This window comes from Danio aesculapii, chromosome 2, assembly GCF_903798145.1.
Source record: "Danio aesculapii chromosome 2, fDanAes4.1, whole genome shotgun sequence".
NCBI classification, from domain to species: domain Eukaryota; kingdom Metazoa; phylum Chordata; class Actinopteri; order Cypriniformes; family Danionidae; genus Danio; species Danio aesculapii.
In genome coordinates, this window is record NC_079436.1 from 20,908,927 (window position 1) to 20,930,967 (window position 22,041).

General features: G+C 35.1%; 1 protein-coding gene across 1 annotated transcript in view; it reads left to right on the forward strand.

The window, feature by feature from the left end:
* Positions 1-308: 308 nt before the first annotated feature.
* Positions 309-22,041, forward strand: part of pla2g4aa (phospholipase A2, group IVAa (cytosolic, calcium-dependent)) — a 37,283-nt gene continuing 15,550 nt past the window's right edge. Inside the window, exons 1-13 of the mRNA XM_056474589.1 lie at positions 309-388; positions 624-696; positions 1,055-1,136; positions 1,218-1,366; positions 3,643-3,756; positions 3,837-3,874; positions 5,452-5,596; positions 5,695-5,831; positions 9,079-9,301; positions 12,621-12,735; positions 13,326-13,463; positions 18,915-19,004; positions 21,606-21,671. Of these exons, the coding sequence (XP_056330564.1) occupies positions 682-696; positions 1,055-1,136; positions 1,218-1,366; positions 3,643-3,756; positions 3,837-3,874; positions 5,452-5,596; positions 5,695-5,831; positions 9,079-9,301; positions 12,621-12,735; positions 13,326-13,463; positions 18,915-19,004; positions 21,606-21,671 (1,312 nt within the window). The 5' untranslated portion in view covers positions 309-388; positions 624-681. The remainder of the gene's footprint in view (positions 389-623; positions 697-1,054; positions 1,137-1,217; positions 1,367-3,642; positions 3,757-3,836; positions 3,875-5,451; positions 5,597-5,694; positions 5,832-9,078; positions 9,302-12,620; positions 12,736-13,325; positions 13,464-18,914; positions 19,005-21,605; positions 21,672-22,041) is intronic.

Genomic DNA, 22,041 nt, shown 5'->3' on the forward strand with positions numbered 1-22,041 from the left:
ATTCCCTTTAAAGAACTGGTTCAAGAGTTAACGTTGGAGTCGTCTGTATCAGGTGTTGACGTTGATATTTTGTTATTTAAAAAAGAGCCATGTCGACTTAACATATTCTAAATATAGCATAAACATCATTACTTGTTTGAAAATAATGTCATTCGAAATGTTGCTATGTTTATGGTTTCAACACTTTGTCTAGTAGGCTGTTCAGTTTTTTTCTCTCTCACACACTCGGACGAGTCACCATGTGAATCGGTTCAACTGAATCCTTCAACATAAGGATCTCAAATGAACGATTCGTTCTTTAGTCCGCCCAGAAACGCGCATTCCTCTCGGCTTCCTGAAATGACGGTCTTGTCGGAGAGGGTCCAACATCACTTTACCACCAGATATGGTGAGCTCGTACATGTGTAATCTCTCAAAAGTCGTCTCACTGTGAGCGTCTACGAGTCAATGTGACTTATGCAACAAGAACTCTGCTTCAACACTTTGTATCTACTTTTCTTCTGAGCTGAGGGCGAACTCGTGGGTCTCAAGACGTTGAACTCTGCATTTCACGTTTCGACCGCTTGTGCGCAGACAGTCTTCTTTTTTCTTCCTCATTTTTCTTGTTTTGTTTAATTTGACAGATGATCTCCAGACTGTCTTGAAATAAGGTGCCATCCTGACCTCCAAACTGCTGCCACAATGTCCAACATCATAGTAAGTGACTCTTTAAATTTCAAGTAAACGAGCACCCTGATTCTTTAAAGATTTTTATCACAAGTTTGATATGTTTTTTTTTTTTAAATAGGCCTAGGACACAACATATATCAATATGTATTAAAATGTAGCATGTAATGAATGTATGAATTGAGACACTATAAAGCTGCTGTTCTTTTTCTGCTGTCTGAATTATTTGCATGTATTCATTAGACACGTCTCCTGTTTAGATATTATTCTGTTTGGGAAACACCTGTTGTTCATTTCCTACTTCTGTAATTAAATGAGCTTCCTTTATGAAGAGATGGACATTTTACTGCCTTCAAAACCCCGAACTTATGGTTTATTATATGTTCAGGTTGAGCATCAGTATTCTCATAGACTGAAATTGACTGTGGTGAGAGCTGAAAATGTGACTAAAGGAGCATTTGGGGATTTATGTGAGTATGCACGTTTAAAGCTGTCTTCTTGCAATTTGGAGAAACTCTCCAATGATATAGTGATTGTGTGTTTGTACACAGTGGACACCCCGGACCCTTATGTAGAGCTGTCAGTTCCAACCACACCAGAGTCAAGAAAACGAACCCGCCACATTAATAATGACATCAACCCCAAGTGGAACGAAACCTTTGAGTTCATATTGGATCCCAATCAATCCAATGTTTTAGAGGTGAATTTGTTTTTTACTCAAATTACTTTTGGAGTGTTTTTTTTTTCATTTATAGCTTATTACATATATTAGTTTTTTTTCAAGGATTTATATTGTCAGATTCATAATTCAAGGCTTTATATTGCCTCAGTAACATGCTTAGACTCAATATATTAGTCTTTTAGTAGAAGAAAAATAAAATACAAGAATGTGTCAAATTTACAGTGTACATACAGAAATGGAAAAACTGAAGAGACCGCATGAACTTTCTCTGGAATTTATAGTTATATGTTTAAATAAAGCTATTTTTGTTTTATTCTGTACATTACTGGCAATGTTTCTTCTAAATTGAATATGAAATTAATGTAATGTTTTTGTCATAAATAGCATCAAGGTGAATTTTTTAGACACTTAAATGTTAAGACAACAACTATTTTTAATAATTTTTAACCTCAGAAGAGTTAAGAGCATTTTTTTGTAGAAAAATAATGATTTAGTATGTATATATAAATCACATGCATACATAAATTGCAAATATGTTCAGTTATTTCACTTAAAAAAATTATTCGTCATTATAAAAGTAACCTTTATGAGCCTACACACAAGAGTTGCAGAAAAATGCTAATTTTAGAAGAAAATATCAATCGGCGTTTAGTTTACAGTTGAAGTCAGAATTATTAGCCCCCTTTGAATTTTTTTTCTTTTTTATATATTTTCCAAATGATGTTTAACAGAGCAAAGTGATTTTCACAGTATGTCTGATAATATTTGTTCTTCTGGAGAAAGTGTTATTTGTTTTATTTCGACTAGAATAAAAGCAGCTTTTAATTTTTTAACAGCCATTAAGGTCAAAATTATAAGCCCCTTATAAGCTATTTTTTTTCTATACTCTACATAACAAACCATTGTTATACAATAACTTGCCTAATTACCCTACCTTGTCTGGTTAACCTAATTAGCCTAGTTAAGCCTTTAAATGTCACTTTAAGCTGTATAGAAATGTCTTGAAAAATATCTAGTCAAATATTATGTACTGTCATCATGGCAAAGATAAAATAAATCAGTTATTAGAAATGAGTTATTAAAACTATTATGTTTAGAAATGTTTTAAAAACAACATTCTCTCCATTAAACAGAAATTTGGGGGAAAAATAAACAGGGGGGCTAATAATTCAGGGGGACTAATATTTCTGACTCCAACTGTATATCTGTATCATAATAAAAAATGAATTGTTCAAGCTCTTGTTCTCTCCAAACTGGATTATTGCAACTCTCTACTAGCCGGGCTTCTAGCTAATTCTATCAAACCTCTTCAGCTGCTTCAGAACGCAGCAGCACGAGTGGTCTTTGATGAACCCAAAAGAGCACATGTCACTCCGCTACTCACCCGTTTGCACTGGCTGCCAGTTGCTGCTCGCATCAAATTCAAAGCTCTGATGTTTGCTTACAAAGCGACCTCTAGCTTTGCTCCTTCTTATCTGCTCTCACTTCTGCAGATTTATGTGCCCTCCAGAAACTTGCATTCTGTAAATGAACGTCGCCTCGTGGTTCCATCCCTAAGAGGGAAGAAATCACTTTCCCGAACTCTCGCATTCAATCTGCCCAGTTGGTGGAATGAACTCCCTAACTGCATCAGAACGGCAGAGTCACTTGCTGTCTTCAAGAAACGACTAAAAACTCAACTGTTTAGTCTCCACTTTCCTTCCTAATCTGTAATTGCCTCTCTGGCTATACTACTAACTGTACTCTCTCAAAAAAAACACATTACTAATGCTTTGCTTCTTAGACTTTACACACCTGAAACTTGTCTATAGCACTTATTCGCTGCTGCTCTTATAGTTGTGTAAATTGCTTCCTTGTCCTCATTTGTAAGTCGCTTTGGATAAAAGCGTCTGCTAAATGACTAAATATAAATGTAAATAGACATTTTTTCAAGGTTATACCTGCATTTAAATGCATAATACATTTACAAAGAACACATGCATATATTATGTACATTTATTTTTGGTATTGATTAACATTGATGAATTTTTTGACAGTAATTTATCAAATAATTTTTTTCCTTTTATCAAATAAATTTAGCCTTACTGAGACTTCTTTCAAAAACATTAAAGCATCTCATTAACCCTAAGCTTTTGAATGGTGGCCTACATCTATTGTTTTATTATTTTAAACGATCTAGCTTCTGTTTGGAAATGTTTTATTTTAAAAATGTGCTTATGCTGTAGTTGCATTATACTGGATTGTAAAACATGTAAGTACTGTAGGATAATCCTGCTTGAATGCTCTTTATTTAGATGACACTGATGGACGCCAATTATGTCATGGATGAAACTCTTGGCACAGCAAAATATTCCCTTTCAAAACTTAAAGTGGCACAAATGGAGCATGTGACCCTCTCTATCGGCAAGGTAAATTAAAAAGAAGAATACATTAATGGCATGGTTACTGATTTTCAGTGTGTTTATTTGTGTTTTTTTATTCTTGCCAGACAACCAAAGTGTTCCTCGACTTGCTCTTGGAAGTGTGGTATGTATAAAAAAATGTTTATTTTCGCACATTTTTCATATTTCATACACGGGTCTATGATTAAATGTCCTATTTTTGTGTCCGAATCAAAGTATATTTACAAAAGTTATACGTGTACATTAATGATATCTAGCTGAATAAGCTTTCTGTTGATTTGTGGTCAGGATATGGCAATATTTGTCAGAGATTCAACTACTTGAAACTCTGGAATCTGAAGGTTAAAAAAAAAATCAATATTGAGAAAATTACTGGTAAAAGTGTCTAAATCAAGTTCATAGCAATCCATGTTACTAATAAAAAAAAGTTTTTATATATTTACAGTTGGAAATTTATAAAATGTCTTCATGGAAGACATGGGCGATGATCTTTACTGAATATTCAAATAATTTTTTATCAAATAAAAATCAATAATTTGGTAGCACTTTATTTTGATGGTCAATTTGAGTATTAGCAGACTGTCTGCTTAATATCTGCTGATACTGCTCCTTCAATAGACATTTAACTGACTATAAGAAACTTTGCAAGTACATGTCAACTTACACTAACCCTAACCCCAACCTATAGTCTACTTATAATCTAATGGGAATGTAACTTAAATTCAATAACAGACCATCAAAATAAAGTGTGACCAAGAATTTTGATTCATAGAATGTATATTTGGCTTATCCTACAAATATATCTGTGCAACACAAGACATAATTTTGTTGCCAATGGTCTAATTATATGTACATAAGAAGCATATTAAGTGTGAGTAAAATGTTTATTTTATTGTTGCAGGTCTAACATTTGCTAAAAGACAGTGTCAAAAATATGGGTGAAATTTCAAAGCGTTATTTAGTGTAACATATATTTATGTAAACGTAAAAAAACATTCTGACCCGTTGATTTTAAATAATAATAAGTAGTCTAGCGAAACTTAATTATATTTTCAATTATTAAAATGTCATGCTGGTAAATGGGTAAAACCCAAATTGTTTATTCATTCATTTTGTTTCGGCTTAGTCCCTTTATTAATCAGGGGTTGCCACAGCGGAATGAACCGCCCTAGTGGTATTGTGGTGAAGTCAAATTTTAAATAATAATGCTACACCATGATGGCAAGATAGTCTTTTAATTATTAAATTATTATAATTTAGTCAACCTATGTCTTAATAACAACTTACAACTTACTTATAATTATAGTCAATTAAATTATTTATAATTAAACATGATTGACAATATTTTTGGAATTTAACTTATTGTTTTACTGAAAGACATTTTAGTCTTTTGTCTATTGTAAATCATGGTAGAAATGCACAATTATTTCTATGTATGTACTGAACACAAATATATACAAATACAAAATATTTTTGTTGCTTGTGCAAACTACTTATATAAAATGAGCTGAATCAGCACAAGAGTTTTTTGAGACAAATTAATTCTTTTAAGTTCAAATTTGTAAAAATAATTAAATCTATCCATCCATCCATCCATCTATGATTCACATACATTTACTCTCGCTGTTTTGCTCCTCTGTTTCTCACTCTTTGGTTTATCAGATAAAAATAAATAAGGAAAAGTGAATTGTTTTTGTGCAGCGCATCCACAGACCTGCGCTTCAGCATGACACTGTGTGATCAAGAGAAGCTCTTCATGCAGACGCGCAGAGACAGAGTCATGCTCAGCATCAAGAAGCTTCTCAAAATGGAAAACCCTCGTTTCCTTCCATCCTCACCAAGAGAGGTAAAATCAGAAACCACAACAACTGAAGTGTAAACTATGCTTAAAAAGAGCAACAGTTCTACAGATCGTGTCTGATGGCAGCTCTATTTTTCACTCAGGTTCCCACCATCGCTATTCTGGGCTCTGGAGGAGGTTTTCGTGCAATGGTGGGCTTCTCTGGTGTGATGAAGGCTTTGTATGAATCTGGCGTGTTTGACTGTGCAACATATGTGGCAGGACTTTCAGGATCAACATGGTCAGTAAAAAGTCAAATGAATTTGCATTAAGACACGTTCAAACATCTATTAAACTTAAGGTCTTTGCACACTGAAGTTCAAATTTTTTTGTGTACATTTGTTATTTGTATTCATATCCGAAAAATTTGTCAAGTACTTAAACGTTGCACACACCCTGTCTGATGTGTATTAATGAATCCATTCAGAAAAAATGCAAAACATTTCAAGCAGTGATGCTTTATTCTCCTCTCTCTTCTTCAAAATAGAAAAAGAAAGAGGAATAGGCTACATATTGTGTTTATTCCATACTGCATAGAGAGGAAGGAAGGAAAGTTCTCCTCCTTATCAGCTGTGCTGTATTATTCCCAAATGCAAAGTTTATTTCAGGAAATCTGTGGAATTTTGATACATTGATTGTGATACTTCACACATTTCCGTCCATAAACAAATCCTGAAAAGAGACTGGCAATAGGTCAAACATGTGGAGACACACACACAAACACATATACACACCAAACCGCAGCAAGGGAGAGGTGCACCAGTCACTAAATCCAACATAGAGGTTCTCAACTCTTTGCCACATTCTGTCTTTATATTATGTATTATGCGCCGTGTTCATCATAAAGTGATCTGTGCTGAAGGCATTAAAGTTTACCATCATGTTCACTTTTGTTTTTGAAGTGGTCTGGTGCACTTATGCATTACATGGACTAAAAATACTTACATTTTCATTGTTGGGTGGAGGAGTACCTCATTAAAGAGCAAGATGTGATGCAGAGGCTAGAATAAACATTTAATTAATGAAACTAATTGAGCTAGGCAAAATTGTTACTTAGTTTCATATTATAATACCACTGAATCATAAAAGCTCCATGCGCATGATTTACTATTAATTTAACACTGGAGCTTCTGTAATAGAATGGTCATAACGGTCATTCAGATGTTTTCCAAGACTGTATTGAATTTTTGTCATGCCGATTTTAAATTGAGAGTTTGTTGAGGTTTAGAGTTAAGCTTTGAATATCTATCATCATATATCATATCAATTACGCTAAAAAGAAATAGTTTTTATATAGCCTAGTATTGTGCACAGGTTGCTACAGTAGGCTCTGAATGTGCGTTCATTCATTCGTTCATTCATTTTCTTTTCGGCTTAGTCCCTTTATTAATCTGGGATTGCCACGGTGTAATGAACTGCCAACTTATCCAGCATGTTTTATGCAGCGGATGCCCTTCCAGCTGCAACCCATCTCTGGGAAACATCCATACACACTCATTTACACACATACACTACAGACAATTTTAGCTTACCCAATTCACCTGTACCACATGTCTTTGGACTGTGGGGGAAACCTGAGCACCCGGAGGAAACCCACGCAAACGCAGGGAGAACATGCAAACTCCACACAGAAACGCCAACTGACCCAGCCGAGGCTCGAACCAGCGACCTTCTTGCTGTGAGGCGACAGCACTATCTACTGCGCCACTGCATCGCTCTGTACGTTCATCACTTTAGTCAAAATGGTCAACATGACCCCTGTTTTTCTAGTGTTAATATACCATGCTCAGTTAACACTTTTGTATCATTTATTAAAAACAGAGCAACAGGATATTGGATGTATGATTGCCACCAAAATATAAATTATGAATCCAATTCTCATCACTGATTTTATTTGCATTCATTCTTGTGCATTTTGCCGATATTTAACATGCAGGGCTTGACACCCTTAACACCCGCCATATGCAGGTAAAATTCAGCTGTGGCAGGTTAGACAGTCACTCCCACTAGCCACTTTGGCTGGTTGAAGATAATTTTTAAATTGTAGTTTTTAAAAAAAGCAGAGCTCAACCATAAGGATTGCCAAATGAGGGGTCAGTGTGAGAGATGACAATAATATTTGTGTTCGTGTGAGCAAAACAAAGCAGATGAATACCAAATGAGAGGATGATCACGCACACGGTGAGACACAGACGATCCTGACGCAGTGACGAGGGTTTCAGCGTCAAGGGTTATTTCAGCTAATGTGATGCGCGTGACTGTTTAAAAGTTTCAAAAAGAAACGGTTCCTTGCGGGAAGCATCCATGCCTGGAAATGTAACTGGTGCGATCGGTTCTCTTTTAAATAGACTGGACAAAAAGCAACGCTCGTGCACCCAAAGTCCCGCTGCTTTCAAAAGCTCCAGATTTTTTAAAGGTCTTTTGTAAGCACCAGGTTGTTTCGCTTGAACCTTTCACATGATCATCTTTTCATTATCGCACACAGTATGTTTTTCACTTGCTTTCTTTTGCTTTAAGTTATTTTGGGTTAAGAATTGTCTATTTTTTTTATTTTTGGTGTGGCTAGAGAAAAATTTGATAAATTCTTAGTGTTTAGCCCTGAAAAAGTCATGTGAAATAAAAACTACTTGCAATGCAACACTATGAAACCACAACCCATTTGCTTATGCTCATTGAGCAAGGTCATACACAACACAAAAAATAGTGAAATGAATGAGGAGGCATGTGGACATAACACAAAATCTAAATCAAGTAATTTTAGCATGCCAGTCAAATTTATGCATATTAAATATATTTTCCCTACAACAAAATTGTGGCTAGTGAAAATCACGAATGGCTAGTAATAGCCACAGTGGCTGGTGATCAAAAAAGCTAATGTCAAGCCCTGGTAACATGTTATATTTAACAGAATATGTATGGAAGTTTTTATGTATCTAACAGATTTATAAAAGCAGACCTAATGAGACATTTGATTAGGCTGTTTTACTTCATTGTGCTTGTTCAGATTCAATGGTGAACTTCTAAAGCCAGATATGAAAACATGTGCATGATGCTTCATGCATTAAAACATAGTTCTTCACCATATTTAATGTAAATAAAATGAAAGAAACTAAAATGTAATGACTACTTAAGTTTAAGTAAAATTTAAAGATAAAAAGGTACTGCTTTAAAAAGTACAAGTACAAGTTGACTACAAGTTAAGTATACAAATCCACAAAAAAAATAAGTAATGTACACTTCTATGTAGATTACCCATGATGCTGCACAAAGTGCGACAAAATATCTTTATCTCCACCCACTCCCATAAAAAGCACTGCGAAAGACATGATCGAGTCTCTACATTCTCAGAATACTAAAATATTTGTATATATTTGCATAATTTGCAGTTCAGGTAAAATGTATTGTTTGTATAGACACAACCTACAACTTTAAATACTTGTTTAAAAACTTGTTTCTTGTAAACGTCTACATTGGTTATATTTCCGCAGGTATATGTCCATGCTGTACTCCCACCCAGAGTTTCCCGCTAAAGGCCCAGGTGACATAAATAAAGAGCTCATGAACAGAGTCAGTAATAACCCACTCAAACTGCTCCTGCCCCAAAACATCAACCGCTACGTCAAAGCACTGTGGAAGAAGAAATCAGCTGGACAGCCAGTCACCTTCACTGACATCTTCGGGATGTTGATAGGAGAGACGCTTATTCCAGGGGTAAGATGCTGTTTACAAGAATGAAAACTTGTTTGTTGGGAGGAGGACAGAAGGAGGACATCAAAGTGCATAAACTGCACTGCACTGTACTCTGTTTATGCACTGTAAATCAAACACAAAGACTCCTTTGTATGTTGTCTCTCTATTATGCATTCCTATGCAAATGGAGCCTTCTCTTGGAGAGGATCAGGAAGGAAATAGACCCTAAATTTAGGATGTACACTAGTGTTGTGTAATAATTGAATTTAGCAGGCATGCATTAAAATGATCAAAAGTAAGAACATTTATATTATTACAAAACATTTATATTGTAATCCTGGAAGAAAATTAAGCGCTGTTATTTTTTTTTCATTTTCAACATTGATAATAAGAAGGAATAATTCTTATTACAATATTACAATGATTTCTAAATAGTGTGAAACCTGGAAATTCAGATTTACCATCACAGAAATAAATGACATTAAAAAATTCAGTTATTTTTAAAAATCATTGATATCATTTTATTTGAAAAGTGTCCTTGTTGCACGTTTCATGTACTTACTATAGTAATTACAATTAATTATGCATAATTACATGCAACTAAGACCTAACCCCCATTCTAAACTTAATCAAGTGGTAAGTACATGTTATTAACTAATTAATATTACATACATTGATTTATTAATATTATTTAATTAATATTCATTCATTTTCCTTCGGCTTAATCCCTTTATTCATCAGGGTTCGCCACAGCGAAATGAACCGCCAACTATTGCATCATATGTTTTGCGTAGCAGATGCCCTTCCAGATGCAACCCAGTAGTGGGTAACACCCATACACACATTCACACAAACACTACGGACAATTTTGTTTATGCTATTTACCTATAGCATATGTCTTTGAACTGTGGGGGAAACCGGAGCACCCGCAGAAAGCCCACTTGAACAAGGGGAGAACATGCAAACTCCACACAGAAATGCCAACTGACCCAGCCAGTGGCACACAGTGCTAACCACTGAGCCACAGTGCTGCCATCAATTAATAAACATTGCTGTGCCGCCATTAAATTAGTTGTTACACTGTAACAAATACACCTTAAAAGAAAGTGTAACTTTAAATTCTGAAGGAATCAGTTTTTTAAACAATTTTGAGTCAGTGAGTGAATTATTTATTTATAAAGTCATTATTTATTTTAGGTACTTTTTTTATTTTATAAATTAATTAGCTTCTTTTTAAATTAATTAGCTGCTTTGAGTGGAACATTTGAATTAATGATTAAATTAATTATAAATGAACATAAATTTGCTACAACTTACTTGCAGTTCTAGTGTTGTATTTATTTATCTGTAACAGGCTATAAGCAGCCCTCACAAAATATTCCCAAATACTATCGCAAACCCCTTTTGTTAATATCAATTTGAGACACAAATGTTCTTGTCTGGGTTTTTTGATAATGCTATATATTGTCTCTTAAGAGTCTCTTAAGTGCAAGGTTGCGAACATTCGTTGCAACTCCACATGCGTTTCCCAAAAAGGCACATAACATATTTGCGCAAGAACACTTTCTACGTGCTACTCAGGAGTTGCTGTTCATTTCAGAAGTGCTGAAAAATAACTTTATATGGAGTTGTATCCTAAATGTTTAACCCAATAGCTGTCTTCTTATCAATAGATTAGTAATCCATTTAAAGCGCCTATATGCAGACTGTGACATAAAACAACTGAAAACCAATTAATGTTAAAGAATTAAGGGTACAGAATAGGTTATCAATAGGAAATGCCCAATACACGAATGGGTTTAGACAGACAGTTTATCCCTATTTCCCTATTGTCTTCCAGTCTTTCAAGCATATTTCATTTAACTTAAATTCAAATTTATTTTTGATCAGTCATTTACTTTAGATGTGTATTTCTTCTTTTGTTAATTTGTTTTGTGCACAACCTTTTTTATTATTTGGTTTATAAATTAAAAAGTGTAATAGAGTATCCAGGAAAATAAGGAAATTTGATATATGGCAATTTAAATTCATTCATTCATTCATTTTCTTTTCGGCTTAGTCCCTTTATTAATCCGGGGTCGCCACAGTGGACGAACCGCTAACTTATCCGGCACATGTTTTACACGGAGGATGCCCTTCCAGCTGCAACCCATCTCTGGGATACATCCATACACACTCATTCACACTCATACACTACGGACAATTTAGTGCTGTGAGGCGACAGCACTACCTACTGCGCCACTGCGTCGCCAGATATATATATATATATATATATATATATATATATATATATATATATATATATATATATATATATATATATATATATATATATATATATATATATATATATATATATATTATATATGTATATATAAACTGAATAAAAGTTAATGTTTAGATTTCACATATATTAAATTTCATTCATATATGCAACGTATAAATATCAAAATATCACCATTTATATATTGCTTCATAAATGTTCATATTAGCTACATTTTTAAATATGTTCGTATATTGCCATATATCAGATTTCTGTATAGGACTGCACTTGAATAAAGTTACAGCTGTAATCTGACTATTGTCCTCATAACTTTGTACTCTTATAATGCTAGTAGGGCTTTAACGATTACTCCAGAGCACTTGAAAATCTACAACAATTTTCAAGCGCTACTTAAGTTACAATGCTTTTGTGAAACAGATCATAATATTAAGATCAGTCATGTTTACAATAATTTTTACGTTCTACTTAGCCTTACAATGCTTTTGGTAAACACTGAACGAAACACTGAAAGAAAAAAACATTTGATCACTTTTTCTGGGATCAGCACCACATCACTTGCTTTCTTGCAGAGTTTTTAAACTTAAGCACATTTTCAACTCGAGTCTGATTGTTTTAACTTGCGCAGAAGACATGATTGAGGTGATTTGTCACACGATTTTTGAACAAACTTGCATGGTATTGATTTGTATGTCATCTACCCATGCAATACTTCATTTCACTTTTATTGTGAATCCAAAATTATTATACTTTCCTTTGTTTATTTATTTAATATATAGTCAACTAATCCAGACATGTGAATTTGTGTGTCTCCCCAAACTACTGTTTCATTTGAGTATGAATCTTTTAATGAATGTATGAATCAAATTATTTTAAGTCAGTGATTCAGCGATTCATTCATGAAAACACATGCTTTTTTTATATTAATCAGCTGCTTTGAATAAACGAATGAATGGATGGATGAATGAATGGATGGCTGTATAAATGAATGATTCAATGAAATTTTAAAAAGTTTGATCACTAAACAGCATACTTTCTGTGTGTGTGTCTTTTTCACAGAGAATGGACATTAAGCTGAGCTCATTGAAAGGGAAGATTAATGAAGGTCAGAGCCCTCTTCCTCTCTTCACCTGTCTGCACGTCAAACCTGACGTCTCTGAGCTCATGTTTGCAGGTAAAAAATAACAGTCCACATCAAATAAGCCACAAATATGTTATCCTGTTGTCCCCAAATTGCCACATGTATCACATATATAACATTACTAAAAGCAAAATGTGGAAGACAACTTGCCACAACTTTTAAAATAGTGACAATGTATATGACACGCTTATCCTAAGCTCTGTGGAAGGTGAACTCTATCGATTTGTTTATATTTGCTTAATACGCTGGAAAAAATGCAAATAGGTGTTATGGGGCCTAATGATTGACCCAGTGTGAAGTCTGTAGGAACTTCCACAGCTCATCCCAGATGTAGACACACACTATTTTTAGAGACTAGTTATTGTGTGGGTTGCTTGTTTTCTGTTGAATGGGATCAAAGAATGTGACTAAGCAGATGAAGGTTACGTGGAAGTTTTTGTCTGTCCAAATGGAGTCACTTACTGTACATTACTCACTCTATTTGCTCACAGTTGCACCACATAGTCAGGTAGGAGTTTATTGGGTTAGAGTTTTGGCAGCACCATAATAATATTAGGTCAGTGTGACTGTATGAAATTATGAGTCATGTTTTCTTATTTAATTTGTTGTCTTTTTTCAATCAGATTGGGTGGAGTTCAGCCCGTATGAAATTGGCATGGCCAAATATGGCACCTTTATGTCTCCTGGGCTGTTTGGCAGCAAATTCTTCATGGGAAGTGTTGTGAAACAATATGAGGAAAATCCCTTACATTTCCTGATGGGTAAGACTGGAAACAATAATTCATACCCCTTATGGCTCGTTTTTCACTGAGTGGTACGCTACGGTATGGCTCGGTACGCTTTTATTGCCGTTTCCACTGTCGAAAGGTACCTAACAGCGAACTGTACCACTTTCAAAAGGGTACCTAGCACAACAAAAGGGTATAAAAAGGCGGAGCAAGATGCGAAGCTGAACAAAGGAACTGCCATTTTTAAAAACACAGCCGAGACATTTCACCGTAATAATATATACATATAATAACGAGCCATGGTCAACCCGAGCTCAAACAAACCTTGTCGTAGTCTTGATGAACAGCCACAAAGCCAAGAAGAAGAGCAGAAGCTACCCTGTGCCCCATAGTTGTTTACAAGGCTGTCTAAAGAGTGAGCGGTATTGCTTTCGCGTGCACGTCTATATTTGAAATAACTAACTTCTTGAGCTCATATTAATAACATGCGCGTGACCATTGAAGCACTTCTGACATCCGATCCTTTCAGAAATGTACAAATGCCAGAGTGACATGCGAAAAAACAAAGGAGCAAATGATTTTTTCAGCAACATAAAACATGAACAATCTGCCATGTTTAACTATTATCATCGCCTTTTGGACTATTATGAACAGGGAATGACGTAGTTACTTTCTAACAGAGGTTACATGTGCTGCTGAAAATTTTGGGCTCTATTTTAACGATCTAGGCGCAAAGTCCAAAGCGCAGGCAACAAAAGCATTAAGGGTGTGTCTGAATCCATTTTTGCTATTTTAAGGACGGAAAAATCCGCTCTGCGCTGCGGCGCATGGTCTAACAGGGTTGAGCTTATTCTTTTAATGAGTTATAGATGTGTTTTGAGAATAAACCAATCAGAGTCTCATCTTCCATTCCCTTCAAAAGTCAGTTGCGTCACGTATTGGTGCATTTACATGGCAGACTTTGTAAGTGGAAAAACGGAATGCTTCACTAGTGAGAAAACAGTTAAACAGAGCATCTGCAGCACGAGAATGAGCCTCCTCATTCTTTACTTTCACTTTCACTCTTTTTCGTGGATAAGGAAACGTATTGTACGCACAGACATCAATTAGCCTACATATTTAATTTCATTTGTTAAAAGCAAAAAGTTGTTTAAAAACTATTTATAAATTCAGTTTTAATTTCCAGCAAACTAATAAATGAACAATAATAACAAAGTGTGGTCAAAAAACTGAGTTATATCCAAATACATATGCTAGGCCCATATGGTCCAAAACCTGACAGGTGGACAAATATAAACTTGTTTTTAATAAAACAAATATTAATATGCATGTAATAAATAATACTGCTAATAATAATAACACTATACAAAAGCAAATTGTCATGAATAAACTGAAAATGCCCTCTGAGATGAAGAAGGCATGGAGGCAGTGGTTTTTATATTTATGTAGAAAATAATAATTTTTGTATTGTTTTATTCCTTTAATTCTTTTTCATTTGTAAAGATATTTGTGTATTGTTGTACATCCTGTGTGTATTAAGCAATGTGTAAGCAAGGCGCACAACTAACACTCTCCACTGGACTTTAGGAAGCTCTCAGCTGGTCTATTGAACATCTATTTTAGTTCCTCAAAATAGCAATGCGCCAACAATGCGCCATAACACGCCTTACATCTAGACCGAAACAACCATTTGCGTCCACAAAGTAGTGCAAATGGATTTGCTATTTAACCAATGTGGCGGAAAACGGGAAAATTATGGTCTGAAAATAGCAACATGTTATAGAAACACGTCTTGCGCAGGGTGAATGTTAGGGCCCTTAAGATTCAGATGAGAGGTTTGCACTGACTGTGGGCTATATGTTTTATGTTGTTTTTGAACCCAAATAAGGTCAAAATGTCTGCTGTGTGTAGTTTTTCTGTAATTGGTAACATATCGGAGACTGTAAGGGGCTGTATGTGTTCATATATGTTGTATTTATTTATTTATTTAATATAATTACAGACGTTACAGTAGGCTGTTTTGCCCTATCATTGATCTGCAGTTATTATAAAATCCTGTTTGTAGAAAGGTTAGTAATGAACATTTCTACAGAAGTATTTATGTGTATAAAGCATGTTTTGTGAGAAGTGCTTCTCATGTGAACGACCTGTACAGCTTTTTCAGCGGAAATGCAAGCCGTATAAAGGTGACCCATACCGTACCGTATTGTACCACTCAGTGGAAACGGCCCATTAATATATATGTGTTTATGATACATCACTGTTGAATGCTTAATTATGATTGGCTGTTGAACATCTTAAGGTGTGGTGTTATTTTCAGGGAACATCACAGGTAGTTCCAGGCAGGTATTTACCGCAATTCTGTTCAACATAACCACAACGAATGATTTCAGTTTCAAAACCTTGGGTGTGCATACTTTTCAAATAATTCAATAGCCCTTTGTCAATTATTCCTTACGTTTTCAATAGACACTGGCAGCAGTTAATCATTTAAGGCCAATTGCTCGTACTTTCTTTGAGCAGATAATCAAATATTCCTGAGAGGTGTGTAAATAATGTGCCGCTTATATGACTTAAGGAACATGAAGAAACTGAAGGAACATTGTGATTTTTGTGGTTATTTAATATGACTTTAGTGTCTAAATAATGTAATGACTAAAGTAATAACTAAAGAGTCTTTTAGATGTCAGCATTAACTCTTTATAGGGCAAGTACTCATAAGAAATACCTTGGAGTGTCACTAGGGGTTATTACAAAACCTTTGAACTTATAGACCGTTTTGAGGGATGTAAACAAAACAATGGACCCAACGTGTTTCCTGTTTTACATTTTTAATTTCTGTAGCTTCTGAGGAAGTTATGATAGAATAGCCTTTTGTTACACTTATTAAATAGTTTAATAACAAACAGGAAATGTTCATGGGCCAATGACATGACCACATTGAAATGGTCTGTATGACTATCATACATTTTTATCTTGATTTATAGAAGACCAAAATGTCATTTATTATATAGTAATAATTTATATTCCAATAATCAGGCATATTTAAAACAAAATCATTCATCAAAATCAAAGACTTGCACTGCGTTCAGAAGGGCTCATCCTTATGCCCTAATCTCTAATGCGGAGTGACAGCTTCAAAGGTATTAGGGCATAGGAATGAGCCCTTCTGAATGGAACGCAGTATGCAACACCAATCAACTTCCCTTCAAAAAGGCCCGAAGTGTCCATCTGTTGTACCCTTTAAAAACAAAGTGGCCAGTTTTGAGCACTTTGGTTTGGAACGAGGCCATGATTGTTTTCATTTTGAAGTACCCTTCGTAGGATGATATATCTCGTTTGGAACGCACTCTGTATTAAAAAACTGAAGAGTTAGCTCCAGTTAAACAAATGTGAGCCAGCTAATTAAAGTCTTATTAGTCATACTAGAATCTTCCATGTAGGTGTGTTTAGGCAAGTTGGAGCTTAATTCTGCAAAATAGTGGTCCTCCAGAAGTTTGGACACCCCTCTGATTTAAATCTTAATAATTTGCAACTGTGCTTCAAACTACTAGGTTTTACTTATTTTGTCGCAGAAGAAAGTGAACAGCAAAGGTGCGTGTGAGGAGGGGGGTCGGTAAAATAAGAAAATGAGGTGCCGAATCAGATTTCAGAAGTGCCTGATCTGGATCCAGCTTGTTCCGGCACAAATTAAGCCCTGGTAGGGGTAACACAGGGGAAACCCACACGAGCACGGGGAGATGGACAGTGTTTCCTCTAGGATTTTTTTCAGCTGTGGCGACAGGCCATTTTTACACAGATCTACCAACAACCTGTGGCGTTATTTCAATGACAAATGTCGTCAGCGCAGTATTACAAGATCACATTCGCATTTATGTAATAGCCTACGAGAATGCAAATCTTTTTGCTTGCGCGCTGATTTCCTCTGCTCGTGCACAAAACTTCTGGCACGCCCCCTTAAATATACACTGCTCAAGCGCAGATCTTCTTGTGCGCTCTTAAATAAATGCTGCTTAAGTGCGATTTAGTGCGTTTATGTAACGAGTATGTCTCCAACATTTGATTTGCTAGGAATATTTATGAATGTCTCCAATAGACCTACAGAGCGATATTAATGCGTCCTGAAGTAAAGTGAAACGGCTATACGTCGTGTTTGCTGGCCTCACGCATTACGCACCTGTCAGTCAGCCAGTCAGTCAGTCAGCACGTAACCTTAATGGGGTAAACAAATAACGCACAGCACTACTACAGAAAAGTTTGCGCTGTGGTAATTCACTTACCTTTTAATAGGCTTTGGTGCGATTACCACCTGATATTTAAAAAAAAAAACACGACTGGATGTGTTGAATGAGAAACTGTAATGTAGCCGTGGCAGGATCAATTTTGGCATTCAACATTGACTGACTTGGTAAGGACTAGAACCAGTGACGTTCTTGCTGTGAGGCAACAGTGCTAACCACTGGGCTGCCATGCCACCCATCTAGGAAAGGAGGAGGAGTCAGGGTGGAAGGGGCATTCTTCATAATAAAGATGACTGTGGTATTGAACTTGTTTATGGTGACTTAGGAATCGTTGGATTGGTGAATCATGAATTGGCTTAATGCAGGACCAGCCATGATCAATTATAAGCACGTGATCCTGATCCTAACTTCACTTAGTCATTTAATCAAGGAATAAAGTACATACAAGCTGTTGTTATTATACTGTAGAATTAAGCCTGACATGCTTATCAGCCTGGGGAAAATGAGCTGGATGATACTGTTGTATTAGTTTCAGAGGTTAATATCTTGGAATAGCATACAGTACCTTGGTATGTTGCAAGTGACCAATCAAAATTTACTATACCCGACAACCATGTAATAAAATATAATGACATTTAACATGATCACTTGCTCTTTTAGATGTTTTAAGAAATACAGGTTATACTGAATAATAACTGAACATTTAACCGAAATTTTGACTTTTTTTTAAATAAGCTATTTAAAACATAAAAGCAGACACTTAGATTTAATAGGTTTTCTATGTATATAACATCACTTTTGGAGCACAGATAAAACACCAAAATAATCTTTAGTTGAAATGGTGCTTTGTTTGATTTAAATAAAAAATAATTCAACTAAATACATACATTTTGAAATTTGAGATGTGCACCATCAAATGGGTGGAAATATAAATATATATTTATAAAACCACTCTCATAAAGCTTTATTCTGACTGTGAGCTGTTCTTTGCATCTCACATTGAATCAAGAACATTAATCATGCAGAAGCATTCATAACTTTTTTCAGAGAAATTTCTCAGTTGAAGAGTGCAAGTTCTCCATAATTCATTCATTCATTTTCAGCTTAGTGCCTTTATTAATCAGGGGTCGCCACGGCGGGATGAACCGCCTCTTCATAATTCAGTTTATTGGAATATATTTGCAGTAATACATGAAGTGTTTATTGTGAGTGTTGTTTTTTTGTTTTTGTTTTTTTTCTGCAGGTGTGTGGGGAAGTGCTTTCTCCATCCTCTTTAACCGGGTTTTGGGTGTGAAGGAGACGACCAGCAGTAGCACTATGGAGGAGGAGCTGGGTGAGTCAGATTGACAGGAAATCTTCTTTTTTTAGGCTATCAGACACAAAGAACTTGATCAAAACTAATGATTGTGTCATCCAGAGAGAGCACGAATGTAGCACAAGATCAGTTGTTATGATATCTTGAAGTTTGTTTGGCAAAATGTGCTATGACAAGTTCTTCTAGTGCAAACATGTACAGTTGACAGAAACCATGCTTGAGTGCACAATTTTACTGCGAAACTGATAAGATTAACAAACTGCCACACTTTGAGTGCGACATGTATCGTCTAGAATTATACCTAACAGTTGTTTAAGGAAATGTGAGTTGATGTTATCAAAAAAAAAAACCTTGTGAGTCCAGACGCATAATGAAGCTTATTGGAATGTAGTAACAGTGGGCCTATAATTCTGGCCTGTAATTGTGGCCTGTAATTCTGGCCTGTAATTGACGTTACAATTTATAGTTTGTTCAGTATATGTCATGTTACACATTGAATTAATTACATTTTAATCATGCATTTATTTTACCTTGATATAGTTAATAATCAGCAAATGCAGTACACACTACCAGCATGTACACTTACAATTCATATTTATTTTATGTATACGTGTCTGTGTTAATCATGTTATGTCTGACTGCTCTGTTTTAAATATAGGGATACCTCAGGGATGTGTATTATCCCCTATTTTATTTTCTATATATTAATGAACTGCAGAGCAATAATGATGATAACCTCGCTCTTCGAAAACACGCAGATGATCTGGCATTGGGTTCCTGTCAGGAAGAAATGAATAGCTACTTATGTTTTAAATATGTTAATAGCTTCACAGATTGGTTTGGCAAAAGTTCATTACATCTTAATATTGGAAAAACAAAAGAGCTATGTCTGGGAAGTCAAATAAGAGCAGTAGATACTAGATTTTATAAACTAGTCATCATAAATAGAAAAATATTAGAGCAGGTCTTAAATTTGAAGTATTTAGGCACAATTATTGACAATAAACTAAATTTTTATAATAATGTAGAGGCTGTTTATAAGAAGGCAAGTCAGTGCCTCAGTATCTTCCACAAGTTGAGAAGTTTTAATGTTAGTACTTTAAACAGGGAATATACGGTGCATCCGCAAAGTATTCATAGAGCTTCACTTCACACAATAGCCCATAGTTACAATGTGAAAAAAGATTTTTTTGAAATTGTTGCAAATTTATTACAAATAAAAAACCTGAAGAATCACATGTACATAAGTATTCACAGCCTTTGCTCAATACTTTGTTGATGCTCCTTTGGCAACAATTACATATTCAAGTCTTTTTGAATGTGATGCCACAAGCTTGGCACACCTGTCTTTGGGAATGTTTGCCAATTCCTCTTTGCAGTACCTCTCAAACTATATCAGGTTGGATGGGAAGCGATGGTGTACAACCATTTTCAGATCTCCACAGACAATTCCTTTGTCTTCATGCTTGGTTTGTGCTTTGACATGCACTGTCAGCCCTGGGACCTTATATAAACAGGTGTATGCCTTTTCAAATCATGTCCAATCAACTGAATTTACCACAGGTGCACTCCATATAAGCTGCTGAAACATCTCAAGGATGATCAGTGGAAACAGAAAGTACCTGAGCTCAATTTAGAGCTTCACGGCAAAGGCTGTGAATACTTATGTACATCTGATTTTACAGGTATTTTATTTTTTTATAAAGTTGCAACAATTAAAAAAAAATTCTATTTTCTCATTGTCATTATGGGGTATTGTGTATAGAATTTGGAGTAAATAAATGAATTGAATCCATTTTGGAATAAGGCTGTAATAAAAAAATGTGGAAAAAGTCAAACCCTGTGAATACTTTCCAGATGCACTGTAGATAATTAATAGAGAGTGTTCTCACATATTATATTGTTTCATGGTTTGGTAACGCAACAATTAAACAGAAGAAGAAATTATCGCAAATTATCAATCAGGCAAATAAAATAACTGGTCACAAACAACATTCGGTGCAGATTCTATTTAACTCCTTTATGGAAAAAATGACATTTGCGATTTTTAAAGATAGTACTCATCACCTTCACTCAGCTTCTGAAGTGTTACGATCAGGACACAGGTTTGGAATTCCTAAAGCCTGAAGAAAAGCTTATAAAAAGTCATTTATACCAATTGCAGTTGTTGTCTTAAATCGGATCACTGTTTGAAGTGAACCGGGTGGTTATCAAGAATGATCTGCACTAATATGTATGGGGCTAATTTAGTTTTTACATTTTTAACTTATGTTGTTGTCTTGATGAGTATTGCTATTGTGTGATTGTTGTTTGTATGCAGTTGTTGTCTTAAATCCAGTGTTAAAGACTAATTTTCTTTCTGTGCCAAGCAGAATGGACAATAAAGTTTAATCTAAAGTAAACCGGACTTATTAACAGATGTGCTACTAGTTTCATTTACAATAAGCTAGTAATTATCAGGGGATCTCAGTGATCAAAATATTTATTAAAGTGCACTTCTTCTGTGCACAGATGAGTTGTTGTGAGGTTTACTCATTGCATGTAGCACAGAACAAGGTAAAGAAAGACAGTGTCTTTTATCAGGCGGCTGATCTAAACATTGTTTCTTGTGTCTGGCAGAGCAAATTAAACCAGAGCACATTGTGGGTGACGATTCTGCTGATAATGAGGAGGAAACTCAAAGAGGTGAGAAGATTTTCTCTCATGCACACAGTCAGTTCAGTTCAGGGCTCAACAGTAAATATGAACTGCTGCTATGGGGTCAGTGTGTTAGGGTTTCCAGGCGGCATGTCATTTACCCTGTTAGATTTAGCGTTGCGTCATTACATCCTGTGTGCATTCTTCATGTGTTGAGTTTTATGCCTTAAACGTGATGTGGTGAATACTGTTTGTATTGTCATTGTTAAGCTAACTGTCTAATGTTTTATTTTGTTTGTTTATTCATTTAATTGCTATTGTAATTGTGCATTTTTTTACTTAAATCCTTACCAAAGATATATTAATTATTATTATTGTATTTATTTATTGATTGACTGATTGAATAATTAATTTATCT